The sequence below is a fragment of the Myotis myotis genome, unplaced genomic scaffold (genome assembly GCF_014108235.1).
Source record: "Myotis myotis isolate mMyoMyo1 unplaced genomic scaffold, mMyoMyo1.p scaffold_m19_p_13, whole genome shotgun sequence".
In the NCBI taxonomy this organism is placed as follows: Eukaryota; Metazoa; Chordata; class Mammalia; order Chiroptera; family Vespertilionidae; genus Myotis; species Myotis myotis.
The window spans coordinates 28689646-28708675 of record NW_023416317.1 but is presented as its reverse complement, the minus strand read 5'-3'; the positions used below and the strand labels follow the sequence as shown (position 1 = coordinate 28708675).

At 35.4% G+C, this 19030-nt stretch overlaps 1 protein-coding gene across 11 annotated transcripts in view; it reads left to right on the top strand.

The window, feature by feature from the left end:
• Positions 1–19030, top strand: part of ARMC8 (armadillo repeat containing 8) — a 73635-nt gene that overhangs the window by 29341 nt on the left and 25264 nt on the right. For 6 of the 11 annotated variants that reach the window (XR_004971545.1, XR_004971542.1, XR_004971540.1 and 3 more), the window contains 7 exons: positions 1511–1603; positions 5248–5328; positions 7122–7197; positions 7294–7384; positions 9190–9250; positions 11200–11400; positions 14663–14758. Coding sequence is in view for 4 of the 11 variants with exons in the window: in XM_036332455.1 (XP_036188348.1) it covers positions 1511–1603; positions 5248–5328; positions 7122–7197; positions 7294–7384; positions 9190–9250; positions 11200–11400; positions 14663–14758 (699 nt within the window). In the remaining 7 variants the exon portion in view is untranslated. The remainder of the gene's footprint in view (positions 1–1510; positions 1604–5247; positions 5329–7121; positions 7198–7293; positions 7385–9189; positions 9251–11199; positions 11401–14662; positions 14759–19030) is intronic. The other 5 variants (XR_004971546.1, XM_036332459.1, XR_004971543.1 and 2 more) reach the window with 3 other exon arrangements.

The following is a 19030-nucleotide window of genomic DNA, read 5'->3' as shown; positions in this document are numbered from 1 at the left end:
ATTTTTAGTAGTTTATGTGTGCCATGAGATGAAAAAGGTTGAAAATCACTGCCCTAGAAGTTTCCCGTTAACCCCCAGTCCAGTCAGTAATAGAGGGAAATTGATCCTGGCCAGCTGTCTTAATTCCTTCCTCCTCATACTCTAAACTTATTTCATAACCCACTAATGAATTATAGTGCATAATTTGGAAAACTCCGATTGATGCCAACTTAACTTTCTAACATGAAAAAAATTAAGACTCAAGGACATTGTGTGACTTTCATAGTAAGAACTTGCAAATTATGAAGCATCTCAATTTTATGCCTCAGAGACAATGGAGAATCCATGAAAAGTGTTGGTAGGATAATGACAGAGTGTAGTGCTATATGGGACAGTGAAGAGGCCAGCTGCCGAGGCAACTCGGGCACTAAACGGAAGACAGCAGTCAGATTGGAAGAGGGCAGGATGTCTAGTTTGAAGTCTCATTATCCAGTGAGCAAATTATATTAACTATTCTTTGCTTGTTTACTCAACTGTAAACTGCAAATATATGACAATTGGCAGAAAGGGGGGCAGGTATGAAGAAATGCAGGAATGAAAAAATGAGAAAAAGGAGATTTTTGGAGAGCCCTGCAGCAAGTTGGGTGGATTCTTCTCTCTTTTGTACCACCATGTATGTTGCTAAGTGTCAATAGAGAGTATGCTATAAATGAGAAGTTGCTATTGCAAAGATTGACTTACCTAACTATAGTCATTGTGAGAGATTGCTACTGATTACTGATACTTACCATAACATCTTAGAAATCATAATTGCCAAGTTTATTTTTATACAAATTGTATTTTATACAATAACAAGATTCGTGCACTGATGGTTGGGAGGCGTGTTCCTCAGCCCAGCCTGCGCCCTCTCGCAGTCCGGGACCCCTCGCTCCTTACTGGAAGTGGGAGAGGCTCCCACCACTGCCATCCTGCCACTGCACTCGCCAGCCACGAGCTTGGCTTCTGGCTGAACAGCACTTCCCCTGTGGGAGCACACTGACCACCAGGGGGCAGCTCCTGCATTGAGTGTCTGTCCCCTGGTGGTCAGTGCGCATCATTGCAAACGGTCATTCCTTCTTTCAGTCGATTTGCATATTATGCTTTTATTATATAGGATTCCTCCTTATAAGCTATTTATTATTGTATATCTTTACCTCACATTTGGGTTTCAGAATAAATTTCTGTCAAGTCTTACTGAAATGATTTTGTTTTATTGTGAGAATATAGGCTGTTTATGGGAAAGAAATTGAGAATTTTCTGTTTTTGTATTTTATTGTCGATTGATGAACATTAAAGCTCTTCTCCTTATTCTTTGCCCAGACAGTTTTGGTGGCTGTATTGCTTTTGTTTTCCAGTGTTTCTTAAGCAGATCTGATTTACTGTCATTAAGATAAGAGGCTTACATAAGTACCTGCTCATGGAAATAGTTCATTAGATGTGCTCCACATGCCTAAGTTTCTTGTTGCTGTGCTCTCCTTCCCTTCAACTCCAGGATGCTACGGTGATACCACACCTCATGGCGCTGCTTAGCAAGTCCCGTTACACCCAGGAGTACATCTGTCAGATCTTCTCACACTGCTGTAAAGTAAGAACCAGAATAAATAGTCAGAATAATGTAAAATCTTATATGCCCTAAGGAGATGTTCCTGTGTATATCCTCCCAGAGATAACCTATACGTATAAGCAGACCTCTGCATATATACCCTCCCCCTCCTTTTTCTGAAATAAATGAAAGTATACCTTGCATACTTTCTGCACCTTGCATTTTTCACCTAACATAATTTGAAGGCTATTCCAGATCAGTACATAAGGAGCTCCCTTATTCTTTTCTTAAAAACAGTCATATAGTGTAGATGTTCAGTAATTTTTTTTTTTTTTTTATTGCTTAAAGTATTACAAAGGGTATTACATATGTGTCCATTTTATCCCCCCGCCCTAGACAGTCCCCTAGCCTCCCCTATCCCCCAATGTCTTATGTCCACTGGTTATGCTTCTATGCATGCATACAAGTCCTTTAGTTGATCTCTTACCCCCCTACCTCCTGCCCCGCAACCCTCCCCGGCCTTCCTGCTGCAGTTTGACAATCTGTTTGAGGCAGCTCTGCCTCTGTATCTATTATTGTTCAAAAGTTTATAATGGTCTCTATTATCCATGAATGAGTGAGATCATGTGGTATTTTTCCTTCATTGACTGGCTTATTTCACTTAGCATAATGCTCTCCAGTTCCATCCATGACGTTGCAAATGGTAAGAGTTCCTTCCTTTTTAGAGCAGCATAGTATTCCATCGTGTAGATGTACCACAGTTTTCTAATCCATTCATCTACTGATGGGCACTTAGGCTGTTTCCAGATCTTAGCTATGGTGAATTGTGCTGCTATGATGTTCAGTAATTTATTTAACTAGTCCTCTGTTGTTGGACATTTAGCTTGTTTCCCATCTTAATATTATTACAAAACAGTGCTGCAACAAATACCTTGTATGTAAGATATTTTATAAGAAATGGAATTGCTGCATCAAAGAGTGTGTGCATTTGTAATTTTATCATACACTGTCTTGTGTAGAGGTTGTACCATTTTTACTCCTACCAGCAGTGTGTGATCATGACTGCTTCCCTACACCTTCAGTTTCCACATTATTGGAAATTATTTTAAGTGATCTCTTTCAAGCAGAACTGAGAGGTTATTCTGCTCTTTGTTGAGAGAAATTTCTGTCATTTAAGGGACCTGAACCTAACCTGACGAGTTGAAGTGCTACTTATTTTGTTCTATAGTTTACACATTGAGTGTACTCTTTTGATAGCAGTGGGTGATTATTTGAGATCTTTCATAATTTCTACACATTTGCTAACTTCTAACTAAATAATTATTTATCATCTGATGATTCTGTAAGTTTTCAGGACAACATTACTCACCTATCATTTATAATACAAATACAAAGTAAGGAGTTTGGGGAACGATAGGAAAGATGGGAAAGAGAAGTGAACACCTACATACTGAACTAGGAATATCACAGATCACATTTTAGAACAGTTTCCCAAATAAAAGAAAATTAAATAATTTGGTTCCATAAAAATTATCTATTGATTATAATTTAAATGTTTAAACCCCTTCCCAAATCCTAAAGGAAGTTCACAGCCCACTTAATTCTATTTAAGACATTTAGAATTTAAGATTTTTGTCAAAAATCTTTGAAGTTTTCCAGTCGGAGAAAGGTAAATATCACATGATCTCACTCATTTGTGGGATATAATGATCAACATAATTTGATGAACAAGAATAGATCCAGAGACAATGTCAGGGGATGGGAGCGGGCTTGGGTTAGAGAGCAACCAAGGAACTTGTATGCATGCATATTAGCATAACCAGTGGACACAGATGCTGGGGCCGTGGGGGCTTGCCCGGGGTGGGAATGGCTGGGCGGAGCGGGGCGGGGCGCGGGGTGTCAATCGGGGAAAAAGGAGACATATGTACAACTTTAGGCAATAAATAAACAAACAAATAAATAAATAATATTTGAAGTTTCTCTTCCCAGATTGCTTTGACAGTGTGTAAGCTGACTCACAGGACCAGGGATGTCAAATGATCCCTTAACTTTTACAATATGTGGTAAAGTTACAAATACACATTTTGATTCAAGGAAAGGCTTTAAGAAAACAGTACTTTTGTTGAAATTCATTTTACTAAAAATGAGCTAACCTAACAGGGTCTAAAATCTTTCAACAATGAAATGATGTCTTGTAGCTGGCCCTGGCAGGTAGAAAAGAATACTCCAGAACTCTGTGCATCATTACAAATCTTTGAGCACCTATATCCAAGTGTGCTCGAAAACACAGCATCTACTAGTTATAACTACAATAATCCCAAAAGGGCACTGAAGATTGGACCTGGATGTATATAACTACTGCATGTCAAATTTTGTTAAATTATGAGAAATTTGAATGATCCCATTCCTGAAGTTACCCAAATCACTTTTAGAATTACTCATTATAAATTTCTCACCACTTTTAGGTTTGCTTATGTGAAAGTTGTCAATGCTGTTTTAGCTGGAATCATAGTTAAAGGAATACCATTAAATCACTAGTTGTGTTGGAGAGAAACTTACAGGCACCCTCATGGCATTCATGAACTGAAGACAACAGAGAAATTCATCTTAACTTGGCTTTCTTTTAGCCTGATAATGACCTTTGCTACTGTAATTAAATGATCAAATTCAGGTGTTCTGAGATAGAACTAGACCTCAGGAAACATTATAGCATTTATAAACCCAATGACAATAGAAATAGCCTAAAATACAATATTAATCTTTCTTTTGATACACTAACAATATATGTCTTTGAAAACAACTGATCTCATGATCTCTGTAATGTCATTAATTGTAAAAACCTTTCATTTTCATGTTGGTCAGTTTACATATAAAATTCATAATACAGTTTTAAAATTCACAAGTTTGTATATGCTGATGTCAATATCAAATAAATATACATACTTGGGGGAGAGGAGACAGAAAAAGAGGAGAGATGACTAAAATGTTTGTGTTATAAGCTAATCATAGCTATATCTTTGAAATTTTCTCTCCCTGATTTTCAGCTTTATTAAAAAGCTGAAAAAGGCTAGTAATAATATTAATTGGAGCTCTAACTTCTAAATTTTTGTCTCTTCTTAAGCAGTTACTCAGATTTTTGAGACATATCTTTTGGAGTTTAAGATCACAAGGGCTTATGTGCCTCCTACTCTGTGGCTGCTGCCTCCATAAACCTAGGTTCATGCAGGTTGATTTGGAAAGACGAGAAAGACTTGATAAGAATCAAACAATAGCTCTTCCTCTCTAGTTGGTGCAGCCACTAATTCCTTTCTTGCAGTTGTTTTTACGCAATCCTATGTAGGACAGAAAAGAGGAAGAGCTTTTGTAACAAATATTGCTACAATCTTTGGGGTAAAGAATTTGAGGGATTAAAAAAGAACAGTTTATCTTGTTAGTAGTGGGGAACCCTTGTGGTCAGAGAATTGCATTGTGCTTGATCTTGTCATCATTTATAAACATAACTCCATCAATAAAGATATTCCATAAGTGATCCAGTTTCCCTGCTTTTTGGGGGGTGAGTTTATGTAAGAGAAGGGTAACTGAGAATTCCGCATTGTATTGAGTGTGGTTTTCTACATTTAAGTAAATGTTTTATTGGAAAGAATCTTGCTCTTTTTAATGTATTGCTATATTCTCTTTTCTTACAGGGTCCAGATCATCAAACAATTTTATTTAACCATGGTGCAGTTCAGAATATTGCTCACCTACTAACCTCAGTATCTTACAAAGTAAGATGTTAAAAATTATGTCCAGATTTTTATACTTTATTTTGATTTCTAAAATCTTGCTCTAGAAAGAGACCCACATATTTTATTCCTTCTTTGTTAGATATTGTGACCAAGCGTAGTTTTTATCAGTAAAATGTTATGGGGCATTTTCTTATCTATAGAAGTTGCTTTTTAAAAAAAAAAAACCTACCCTTTCTATTTTGTTTTCAGGATATGGTAGTGGCATGAGTTGCTATTGATTTTCACCTGTGATCATTAACAATCTCCTCCAGTTAGATGTTCGTGCGAAAGCTGATGCCTTGAAGTATGTAGGAGCAGTGGCTTGCTATATTAGGAAAAACTTTGGCTTTCATATTTGAGACCTTTAGCCACAGTGACTCAAACTTACAGTATATATCCACATATACATAAACATTTAAAATGTATTCTTTTTTCTATTTGAGTTTAAAAGTCAAGGGTTTTCAGATTTGTTAGTTGAATGTTCTTTACTGTCTTTTATATATAGGTAAGTGGCATCATGATATATTACCAAGCGTTTAGCTAAAACTTCGGACATCTCATTGCTGTTCAGTTAGCAAATTGTAGCAAATATTGGGACATTGTCCTTGTTGTGTCACATTAGAGTTGGGTTTACCAGGAGTTTCCTGAAGAGCAGAGAAGCCGTCATTTGGTCTTCTATCCACTTGTACTTACCTCACTCTGCTCTTCTGGTTCTTAGCTCTATTGCAGCCTGCTAATATGTATGTTTTCCCTACCTCAGATGCCCAAAGTTCACTCTTGGTGAAGAGCTCACAAGGATAGTTGTACTGCCAATGTGAGGGACATGTTTCTTCACATCTCAGCTACCTATCCTACCAGTCCCAGGTTCCACAAAAGAACATCAAATATAGGCTCAGGCTTGGAAGTGAGGATTAGATATCTGGTGAAAACTGAACAGAAAGGTTTAAAAAAAAAATAGCTCTTATAGGAGCTCCTGCAAATTGTAAAATATGTTGTATGTGGTTGAGAGTTTGGGCCCTTCCTTGGTATCATCCCACACCAGTTACCCAGTTTTAAGGAATGGTGGCACAATTTATAGGTGTTTTAAAAGGTAAAGTAATTTAGTCCTTTTCAAATTTTTATTGTAACTTTGTTTCCTCTATTCCCCATTCTCACCCCATATGCAACCACAAGAGTAGAGTACTCTTTTTTCCCTCCTTTAAGTATCTGTTTTTTGTAATTTGGGAAAAGAAATGTCCATTTGAAAGGCAGTTAATAATTGCTTTTAAGTTCCCTTTGCCTTACCAACATTGTATTTGGTACAGTGTTCTCTTAAATTTGATTAGGGATTTATCTACTTAAATATTAGTTGCCATTTTGTTTTTGCTTTTTCATTACTTCATTAATTTTAACTTATTGCACTCCTTAGATATACAGGTTTTATTTCTATTCCCTTGAGTCCTTCCTTTAGTACTTTGGCAGATTTAAATAGTTATTTCTTCAGAAGAGTTTAGATTCTGAGACATTAAAATGCATAATTGTGCCCTAGCTGGTTTGGCTCAGTGGATAGAGCGTCGGCCTGTGGACTCAAGGGTTCCAGGTTTGATTCCAGTCAAGGTCACATGCCCAGGTTGCTGGCTTGATCCCCAGCAGGGTGTGTGCAGGAGGCAGCTGATCAACGATTCTCTATCATTGATGTTTCTGTCTCTCTCACCCTCTCCCTTCTTCTCTGAAATCAATAAAAATATATTTTTAAAAAATGCATATTTGCAAAACTGAAATAAAAACATTTGTTTGTTCATTTATTTTTACAGGTTCGAATGCAAGCACTGAAATGCTTCTCAGTTTTAGCTTTTGAAAATCCCCAGGTATCGATGACCCTGGTAAATGGTAGGCTGGAATTTTCAGTGGAACCTTCATGATTTAATTTATAAACTTTGTAGATTTAAAGAAGTTCTCAATGCTTATTGTTTGTTTTATTTCTAGTTTTGGTTGATGGAGAATTGTTACCACAAATTTTTGTGAAGATGTTACAGAGGGATAAGCCTATTGAGATGCAACTCACATCAGCAAAATGGTAAAAGTCAAGACAATGTGGAAAGAAAGATAGTGTTTCTCAATATCTTAGAGTATTTTGGGACAGATTGACTGGTTCAGTTTCAATCCCAGCCTTGTTTGGGGATTTTTTAAAATTTGAAAGTCATGTGGTTGTCTCACATTTTCTTAAATGGACATGGTTTTTACTCCATTTACTTAGTAGCATGCAGAACAGGAACTCTCTCTCATGTAACATCTAAGACTACCTACAGAAAATTACTTTATCACATTCCCTTCCTGTATTTCTGTTGAAATAATATGGAATTCGATGAGAATTAACCATCACATGCTATGCTAAATATTAAAAGTATTAATCCAGGAAAATATAAAGAGATAGAAATATGGATGAGAATTAAAGTTGATAACCAATGCACGATTTCAGAGAATGTGGTTTCCTCATTTTAGGAAAAACAAAACAAAAAATTCTCATAGAGATGTAACAATTTATAAGATAGTTACATAAAGTTCTTATTAGCATAACTCTTGGCTCCTATAAGCCTTCAATACATGCTGATTCTGTATCAATACATTAACAGATAGGTTGAACACCTGTTGTATAGGGTTCTATGCTAAATGAATTGTTTATTTCAGTATTTAAGAAACTCTGATATTTTGATGAGAATGACAAATTTTCAGTGAATTACTCATGAATTATGAATTGTTTATTGTTTGTTTATATTACTTGTATTTTTTGTTTGTTTGCTTTTTGTTTTAACTTCAAAACTATTTGCTTCTTTGTTGGTGAGGTAACCCTGTCATAGAACCTTTAAAAAGAAAAACAGTGGGGATAACAAGCCTTAAAATAATGACAGCTATAAAGGATCCAACCCTCTAGAACAGGGATTGGGAACCTTTTTTCTGCCAAGGGCCATTTGGATATTTATAACATAATTTGCAAGCCATACAAAATTATTAACTTAAAAATTAGCCTGCTATATATGGTCAAACATTTAATTAACTCACCCCTAAGGTCTTGGCAGGGCCAGACCAAATGATTTCTCAGGCCTTTATACGGCCCATGGGCCAGACGTTCCCCACCCCACTCTATAATATAAGTATTTTACTGATTTGTTTATAGCATCCCCTAAAAGCTACAACATGGGTGTTTTTTTTTTTCACCCAGCTTACTAAAGGAATGTAATTGAAAAAGGAAATTCATTCAAGTTTCTGAAGTGCTTAATGTTCATTACCTTCTTGGGGAGTGCAAAGTAATTTTATTCTTATTCAAAATCAGATATAATTGTGAAAATACATTGTTTTTCAATAAAACCAAATCATTGCCTAATTCTTAATGCCACTACTGATAACCTCTGATTAATTGATTTCTTATGGACACCCATAAGCATTAGAAGATAAATGCTTCTCCTGTTGAAGTTGGAATACCAGCTTAACTTCATTTAAACTTAGATACTTTGTTAACTTTTTATTTTTTTTCCTTTTTATTATGGAAAATTTAAAACTAAACAGAAAAGTATAAAGATCTCTTATGTGCCCAGCATCTAGCTTCGAAATGTGTCCACCTATTAGGCCATTTATTTTTTTAAAAATTTTGTAGGTAGGGTTTTGGGTTTTTTTAATATCTGGCTTATGACATTGGTATCAGTTAGTTTTCTTTGACTGTTAAATTAACAGAACCTCAGATAAGGGAATGTCAAAGCCTCTCTCAAAATAAATGAGAGTAGTTGTCTTATTTTTGGCCCATAAAATATTAAAGGCAAGTAAGTAATTTTCCTTTTAAAGCTTTAAAACACAAGCAAAAACTTACTTTTTGCCATCTTATTCCAGTTTAACTTACATGTGTAGAGCTGGAGCAATTCGGACAGACGACAACTGTATTGTATTGAAGGTGAGCTAATTAATTCTCTAAAAGGCATATGAAAAGTATCCACTCATATGTGTTGAATATAAATTTTGGTATTCCTATTTGTCACTATGGTATGTGTGCATAGAATAAAATAATAGTAAACACCATACTTTTCTTTTTGATGGGATAGAATGTAGTTTTTAAAAATTGGTTTTATATGTGTTTTGAAAGTCAAAGTGAAATAATTATTTCCTTGTCATACTTTATTTTTATGGTAATAAGGGATGTAGAAAGTGTAAAAATATGTAAAATTCAGGTGATAGAAAATATATTTTAACCCTTGATTTTTATTGTTTGCAATAGTTTTATAGGAAGCAGTTCATTAGATCTGCAAATAAAGACTTAAATCACTCTCATGGCAGGTAATCAAAAGGCGAAATGAAAAGGAATAAGTAAATAACACATGAAAACAGTCATTATCATTGATGTCCAAATCAATGAGAAGTCAGAAAAACGCAGATAAGAGACTAGCCCTAAGAGTCCCAAGACCTGAAATCTGCTTTTAGCATTGCCACTACTGCCTAGCTTGGTAACCTTGGGCACACCCCTTATTCTGTTGGCACTTCAGACTCCTAATTATGAAGATGGAGGCAATAATTCCTGCTCATTTATCCCACAGGGTTATTTTGAGAATAACAATACATTAAATGTCTTATTAGCTATAAAGAACAAAGCAAGTATAAATAAATTCATTGTGTGTCATTTTATGAATGTGAGATCTCTCACTATCAGTGTTCAAAATCAACCCAAGGATAAAAAAAGATTAATGGTTGCTTTAGTCTTTGGTGAAGCAAGTCAATTAATTTAATGAGATCTGACAACCCGCTAAGAAAACAACTCTGCATAGAGTGCTAAAGGCTTCCGTGCAAGGACCTTGGTTTATTTTCTTTACTCCTCTACCGCTTCTTTTCTTCCTTCCTCATTGGTAAACTAGGTTAATAGTATCTTTCTTGATGTAGTAGTTGTGAGAAATTCAATAATCCATGTATCTATGGTTTGATAATGTTAGTGACTGTTCAAAAGAAAATAAGAATAAGGCTTTCCTCTTGGAAGCCTAGGTAAAGATGTAATGGGGACTTGGAAGAGAGCAAAGCACAGCTGGCTGGTAGTTGAGAGAGGTTTCCTATAATTGTAATATTTTTCAGTTTTTACTTCCACATTATTCTTTAAAGTGGATTCATCAGCCTTAGAAATAGTAAATACATGGGATGTTTTTATTGATAGATAACCAACCAAGACCAGTGCCAAGATTTTTGAAGGACCTCAGAAATAAAATTGGACGGTTTAGATATTAGTCTTTCCAAGGAGCTCTTTGGAAAACCTAGGAACTATAATTAATGCATTTCACTTGCATTATAGGAGAACTGATGGAATCTGAGTAATGGTAAGATCACGGAATCTTTAAAGCTGTATCTTTTTTTTTTTTTTTTTTTTTTTTTTTGCTCCTGTAGATATTAATCCCCAAACAAAAAATAAAAGTCATCCCAGCCATATTGCTCATTAAGGAAAAAAATAGCATACTTTTTCTAAGGCAAAATCGTTCCTGGTTAAACTGTTGGAGGTCAGCTAGTTAAATAAATACATACATGGTGTAGCACCAGACATGCTTTATTAGGGATTCTTGAAATGTCTTTTTTAAGGTTGTACCATAAGGCTTTAGTCTTAATCGATCACAAAAGCCTGAATAGAGTTTGTATTATTGTATTTTGATTGTATGATTAGCATTTAGTGTACCAGCATAAATGATTAATATGCACTGAATTTTATATATTTTTACATTAAAAAACTCTCTTATTCTCTGTGAGTCTTCATTGAAAATTTCATTGCAAGCATGACTCCCAATAAAAATTACTGAGTTTATTCAGTCACTAAATGATCTCCAAGCTTTTGCCTTTACCAAAAAGCAAATAATTAATGTCACTACCTTTCAGACGTTGCCATGTTTGGTTCGCATGTGCAGTAAGGAGAGATTACTGGAGGAGAGAGTTGAAGGAGCTGAGACACTCGCCTATCTGATTGAACCAGATGTCGAGCTACAGAGAATTGCCAGCATTACTGATCACCTCATTGCCATGCTTGCTGACTATTTCAAGTATCCCAGCTCTGTGAGTGCCATCACTGACATTAAAAGGGTATGTTCTCTTCCTTCAGCAGCTCTAGAGAGGGCTTCCTAAAAGTTTTACTTACGGTTCACTACTTTGAACCACTTGATAATACAGTTCAAAGCCCTTTTAAATAAAGGAATCTTTTACCTTTGGTAACATAGATGATGTTGTTTTTGAGTCCAATTTGTTTCATGTTCAGAAATTTTTTTAATATGTTTTTATTGAATTTTAGAGGAAGGGAGAGCAGTAGAGAAAGAAACATCGATGAGGGAGAAATATCATCGATTGGCTGCCTCCTGCATGCCCCCTACTGGGAGATCGTGCCCACAACCTGGGCATGTGCCCTGACTAGAATCGAACTGCCATCTGTTGGTTCATGGGTCGATGTTCAACCACTGAGCCACACCAGCTGGGCAGAAATTTTTTATTAAGGAAATAATGAGGAAAGAAGAAAATTATGTCCCTAATTCCCAACTAAAACCCCCAAATAGTGGGTTCTGGTCTCTAAGCAGGTTGCTGACATTCTGATAATGTTATCTCATCCTATTTGTGTTCCCAGAATCACCTCTATTGCATTGTACTCGCTCTTTAGGTCAACGTGGTCTTTTGCTATGTGTAACTTAGTGGCCTTATTTTACTCTCCACTGCTGTCTTTCTCTTGTGCTACTTCTCTTAACTTTTGCCATCTTCTTCTCTCTCCTTTTTGCAGTCTTATACTGTACTTGGTCTGCTAGTGACAGGTAAAGCATCATTTAACCTCTAGACTGAGACCATCAAGAACCAAATTGTGCTCACTTTTTCTCAAAATATAAGTTCCTTAGGATAGGTAGATATTCCTTTGACTTTGTTTTTCTGAGTCTATTTGTCATGTTTACTTCTCTAAGCATAGGAGATAAATATTATCTTAGAGAAAGTTTATTTAAGAAGGTCATGGTAGAAGAAACATTGCCTCCTAATTAGTAACCAGTACTGTTTCATGAATATGACTGTATTTTTTATACCAGTGGTCCCAATGGTAAATTTTTAAAAATTGTTTTCTTGACCTCTCTCATGCCCCTGAGTTCCAAAAAGAAAATTCAACTGGCAGCCAACTGTTCATTTGGCATTTGATACTGAAAATAAAATAAACTATTAAGGGTATATATTTTCTCTGTCTCAGGAAGGACCTAAAATGCTTTCACTGATATTTGTGTTAATGATGTATATTGCCCTCTGTGTATTCAAGTTATGTCTGCTCTTCCTTCAGTATGATTGTTTTTCCAGTGGAGGTGATGGGTTATACTGAACCATCTGCCTTGTCTGTTCTCCCTCTGGCTACTTGCTCACACTGACAGTGTCTCACTGGTACAGAGATCATGGGCAAGTCCTACTTATGGCCTCATGGACACCCTTAGTTGACCATCCCAGCAAGGCAAATAGAACACTTTGTTGGACAGGAGAGTGAGGGAATATAGTTATAAGAACTTCTAGCCTAAGCAGGTGCAAATCATTTAACTAGTATGTAGATTATCCCTGCTATTAAGGTTTTTCCATTTTATTTTCATTACAATAAAACTAGAATAGAAATAATTTTTAAAAATTAGCTCAATGCCAAACTTGAACATTAGTTTGTTTTGTCAACTTTATTTAGTTTTTACTTTTTGTTAATTCTCATCCGAGGATGTTTCCTCCATTGGTTATTTTTTTTTTTTAATTTTTTTTTTTTAGAAAGAGTGGAAAGGTGAGAGGGATAGTGGGGAAAAAAGAGAGAGAGAGATATCAATATGAGAGAGACACATCGATTGGATTGTTGCCTCCTGCACATGCCTGACCATGCCAGGGGTTTCCACAACCCAGGTCCATGCCCTTTACTGGGAATCAAAGTTGAAACCCTTCAGTGTGTAGGTCAACACTCTAACCACTGAGCACACCAGCCAGGGCAAGTCATCTTTATTTTTAATGATGGATTATCCAGTGGTTTCTGACCATAAAAGTCTGAGTAACTGACCATAGAGAGAAATTCTTACATGTTAACAAATGTATGATTTTCGTGATATATTAGTCCAACTCAGTATTCTAATATGTTATGACTAAAAAGTAGTTAAAACTTTAAGAATAAATATTTTAGGACTTACATATCAAAGTGAGTGTTCCTCATTATATATTGGGAGATTCCTCCCATAATCCATCAGTGCCTGCTTTGATCAGAATATTTTTGGAACTACTTTTAAGAATTGCCTTCAGAACTACCCCAAATGAGTTTCAGGGTGTTTTGTTTTATTTGTTATTCTAAAGGTTACCCAGCTGGATTTCCCCATCTTCACACATGACAATCATTGACAATTAACTTCAAACTCTCTTAGTTCATACATACATTAGTCAGGGTTTTGTAGCTAAAGTGCCACTCTTTAGGAAGTTTTAAAAGAGGGTCTCTGATTATTTTTGAACAACAGCTATATAATTGCATAAGAGAACATTTTGAAGGCAAATCATTTGAAGAAAGTGGTAGTCACTTGGATGAAGAAGTTATGTCTCTTAGTTATAAAATTATTTACATTATTGATATGCCTTATATATTTACTGGTTCATAGTCACTGAAACTGTCCTATTTTTATTATGGTAGTTTGGTGACAAATCAGGTGTATAGAAAATTCATAACTTAGAAGCCAGTTATGCATATGGAAAGGTAGCATTGTTTCATATCAGTAAGTAGTTTTAATAAATGTATCTAAAAAGTCTCCTGAACATAAGTCTCAGATAACGGCAATAGATAAATAGTAATGATTACCATGGTATAACGTTCATTAAGGATTTTCACAAAAGTTTTCCCTGTTTCTAAAAGTATCTGAAATACTGAAATTAGGCTAGCACTACTCTTAATGTTTGGGAAACCTGCTAAAGACATTGTTGCAACAGCACTCAAATTATCAGCTGTAGTCTGGGGCTGGCAAGACCTGAGTGTGCCTTGTTTTGGAGGAGGGCGTTTCAAAGAGCCGGTGCAAGCAAGCATTAGTGCCACTGAAGCTACAATCTAGGACTGAATTTTTAGGGGTCAAAGGTTTACATATACTAGTGTCAAACACTGTGGCATTCACTTTAGACAGAAGCAGACAGCGTGTATCCAGATAATGCTGACACAAACACACCGAGGTCTCAATCATGTGAGCAGAACCCCAAAATAATCAGGAATTCAGTGAGAGTACTCATATGTTCATAGTTGTTAAACATGTTTCAACTCTACTCAATGGGTTTTATTGAAAATTTAATTTGTGGGCCGACTTGGAACATATCTTTTTCTCCTCTCCCATAGCTTGATCATGACTTAAAACATGCTCACGAACTCCGCCAGGCTGCATTCAAGCTCTACGCCTCTCTTGGAGCAAATGATGAAGACATCCGGAAGAAGGTGAGTCTGGGAGAGGGGCGTCCCCCAGTCCTGACAGCCAGCAGGCAGGGAGTGACGCCAACCTGAAAGTCGTGGTGAAGAGCACTAACAGTGACTGTTTGAATATAATAAAGCAGAGTGACTAAAGGCATAATTGAAGAATGAATGGGACCCGGATTTGGGGGGTTGTTTGTTTGTTTTTAGAACATAGAGTGGCATGGCCGTGCTGGAATGACAAATAACTGGTGTGTTTTCCTGTGTCATTAATATGGATTATTGTGTTGCACATTTTTGCATGTGTTCTGATAAAAATCATTTCTAGCACTGTGAAGTTTCAGACACCTTGAAAGTCCTAACACTAGAATTGTATATGTTATTTATGAAAATACTTTCCAATGCCATTGAGAAATTTAAATCTATTGTATATTGTTCTTTGATATGTGGCTTAGTTATGTTTTGATTTTTTTGCTACTGTGCAAGTTTGATGTGAATAAAATCTTTGTGGAATGGTGATTTTATGTTTAGTGAGTGATCATGTGAATTTTCAGGTCCCAAAAAATGTATCACTGTTGTAGCACCTTATGTTTTAATAGCCTAGTCCAACACTGAACTCATGTTTTTTATGAGAATAGTTTTAAGCAGAAAGTAAAGTATAGTTGTAAGCTCTGACCTGGTTCCCTCCTCAAACCAAAAAACTGGATCTACCACTCAAAAAAATAAACATAATCTAATAAATTTTACACAAGGCTTTTAGGAACATCAGTAAAGTAATCCCACATGTTCTGTCGTGATGAGCCATAGCAGAAAGAGCAAATTGGGCATTATTTACTGAACATGCACTTTACTAAGTCTTTCCATCTATATTGGTATTTCTGAGGGAAATTACAAAGTACTGGGAATTTGTCATGATTCAGAGAAGTACTTGGGCTTGAGAGAGAGGTGTGGCATAGCCATAGGTTTCATGAAATCAATTGAAAAGGAACCATTCTTGAATAAAATTGAAATAAGCAGTAAGATTAGATATGTAAATAGCATTGATTTAAAATCAGTGCAAAAAAGCAACTAAACTCATTATTTTCCATGTACCTCAATTTAGTTCAACTAACAAGATTTTTTGACTTGAAGTGTTCTTAGTAAATATCTATGAAAATCCTTCTTGACACCTCGAAGCTTTCATTTGTAAACTGTTACTTAAAGGTAAACATACCAGTGATATGGTATTCCGTATGTCTGACAAACATAATTTTTGGATGTTGATATGCTTCGTTCAATTTAGGAAAAGGCTTTTATGGCAACTCATAGATAAAACATTTTTTAAAAATTGACGTGGACTGTATAATTTATATACGTAATGATTTGTTTTTGGATGGTTATTAGGACTCATTAGAAAGAGGAGAAGTGTTTTGCCCATTCTTTTAGCTCAAGAAGGTTATGCCATGGACTGAAAGGGAGATAGATAGATGGACTATAAAGGGGGAAATAGGATGTCCATTTGTACTTCTTTGTACTTTTTTGTTAATAAACTATTGTTTTGGAATTAATGACTTAATTTGTGATATCATGTTCTAGAAATACAACATAACAGTCTGATGATCAGTCTATTAAAAGTTGTATTTATAATGTGTATAATTTCCTGGTAAGGCTAAATCCTGATAATTTCTGTAGAAAGATGACAAATAAAGAATAAGTTATCATTATTATAGTTTTTTTGTGTGGTGAAGCAAAGATACTGTGATATTCTTATATAATGGGGATTATATAGAGTTTTTAGGAAGATATTTAATTTCTGGAAAAATGAAGTGTTTGAATAACTTACAGTTCATAGTAATTACTGAAGAGAGATATTGTAAAATGGAAAATATAAGTTATATTGTGATAAAACCTACATGAAAATGGTTCTTAGGAGTGGAGAATCCTTATTTTCAGTGCATAAAAAATGACGATGACCCTTTTTCTTTGAATGCCTTTATTTCTGTTCCATTTTTTGTTGACATAATTATTTGGATAGATTTTTATTCTCTATGAAATATTTATTTACCTTTTACACTTATGCCTTATTAACTTTGATTATATTTTCGTGATGTATAGTGTTGTTTTATTTTTTTAATGCAATATTTATGCTTGTCAAGTTGGAATTTCAGTTTACTGAGTTAATGAGAGGAGAATCTTTGAAAGAAATTTCAAGGATCATAGAGCTATTTCCTCCCCGCCCCACCCCACCCCCCAAACACACACACACACACACACACACAAGTATAAAAATATGAAATGTTCAGTTGGTCTGCCTTTTAAACTGAAAATGGGAATGCAATTCAGTAAGTACAGGGGGTAAGATATATTCCATTGCCCTGTTATGATCAGTTCAGGAAATGAAGCAGAATGAAAAAGAAAAAACTGAAGCTATAAGAGGTAGACAATGAGAGATATACCCAACTGCTGTAAAGGAGAAAGCTACAGGCCTTCTGTCTTCGTAGAATTATGTTTCTCTCTCTCATTGCTTCTAAAGACTTCTGAAGACCTGCTGTGATTTCATTTCTTGATACCTTCTCTCTGGGCCAGACAAAATTAAGCTGAAGACTGAGATATGACCCTTAGGTCAGAGATGTACCACTCCTGCTCTGGAGCAGTGTTGGTGTATTCCCATTAAAAGATACCAACTATATAACAACTCCTGGAGCCTCATAAGACCCAGTAAATAAATATTTGTTGAATAAATATAGAAATGAAAATACAGAAATCATATACAGAGTGACATTTCCTTCAATATGCCCAGACCTCTCTGTGTCCTGTGCTGAGCAGAGTTGGTATTCTAATTCCCAGCATTTCATCACTCTGTGGCATACTTACAAATTCCCTGACGTCCTCTGGTGTCCTGTCAGAGAGGCAAGCAGTGTGAAGAGTTCTTCAGGTGACAGTAGAAAACACTACCCATTGGCTGTGACATGAGAAGGGAGAAGCCTAAGAAAGATGGACCACTGAGCTTGACCATGTGGCCTGGCCATATTCAACTTAGAATAACTCAAGAATTTGTTAGGTTAAGCAAGGGCAGAGGTAGGAATTGAGTACTCAGTGGAAGAAAGGTCCAGAGCGCATTGGCAGTAACTACACAATTCACTATAATCTCTGCCATGGGCAAAGTCTAGTTTTTAATAATGGCCTTGACCACATATTAATGCTGACTAGGAAGCGTAAGTTCAGTTAATGGGACAGTAAAAAGGAAAGAAGTAAAGATACCTAACATTCTTGCAAGTGCTGGCATTTCCAGTCATAACCCCAGTCAGTGGTGAAGTCATGCAGGGGCAGCAGTGGTAAGCAGTCCTGTAATTGTGAGGCTGACTCTTTTATAACAAAGAATTGTTCTTATGAAGATCATTACTTGGTTGGTACCTGTTGATCATAAATTAAGCTGGAAATTTTAACGGCTTGTCTCTCTTCACTCTCTTTAAGGAATTAGTATAATTTATTAGTTTAGAAAGTATAAGTTGAGGAAAATTAGAAATAGTAAGTATAAATTAACTCAAGGAAATTAATAAACTTAACAGGATGTTATTTTTATTTTTTATAAAAATAAAATACATTTCAAATGTTAAAAGTAGTACTTGGTGTAGCCTTTGCTCCTTTGAGGTATCTTACTAATGGAGACTTTCAGAAAGCTTTCCTCTTGGATTTTGAGTACTTACATTTTAGCTGGAGATTTCTTTTGAAAAACTAGAATGTAAGCTCCACGAGGGCAGGGATTTTTTTACGTATTGTTCATCGCTGTATTCCCAGCATCTACAACACTGCCGGATGCATAGACAGCACTTAACAAATATTTGAAGAATGAATGAATGAAAAAAATGAATGAATGGACAAATAGATGAATGAATCATATTGCAAAATTACATTATTAAGCACCCTCAATCAAATTATGTATGGGCCTCCACACATTAAGAACATTTATAATTTTATTAGCAATTCTATGAGTATGTGAAAGTGGAAATTTAAAATAGGAAAAATAAAATCTGATCATATAGGCAAGGGATTTCACTATACTTTAGCATAAAGAAAATGCAGGAAATTCTCATTTTTCAAGAGGCAGACAATCTCAAGGACATGTCTTCTACTCACTTTGATATAGATCAAAGAGAACTTATTTTATGGTATGGTACTTGTTTAATTTTGAAATAATTTTTACCATTTTTTAGTTTTTTTCCCTTTAAAATGTGTGATTTAAAAATAATGTATATTATCACAAGTGAATCTGGACCCATTTTTTTCCTAGGGATAAAAGCATGATTTGGTTTATAGAAA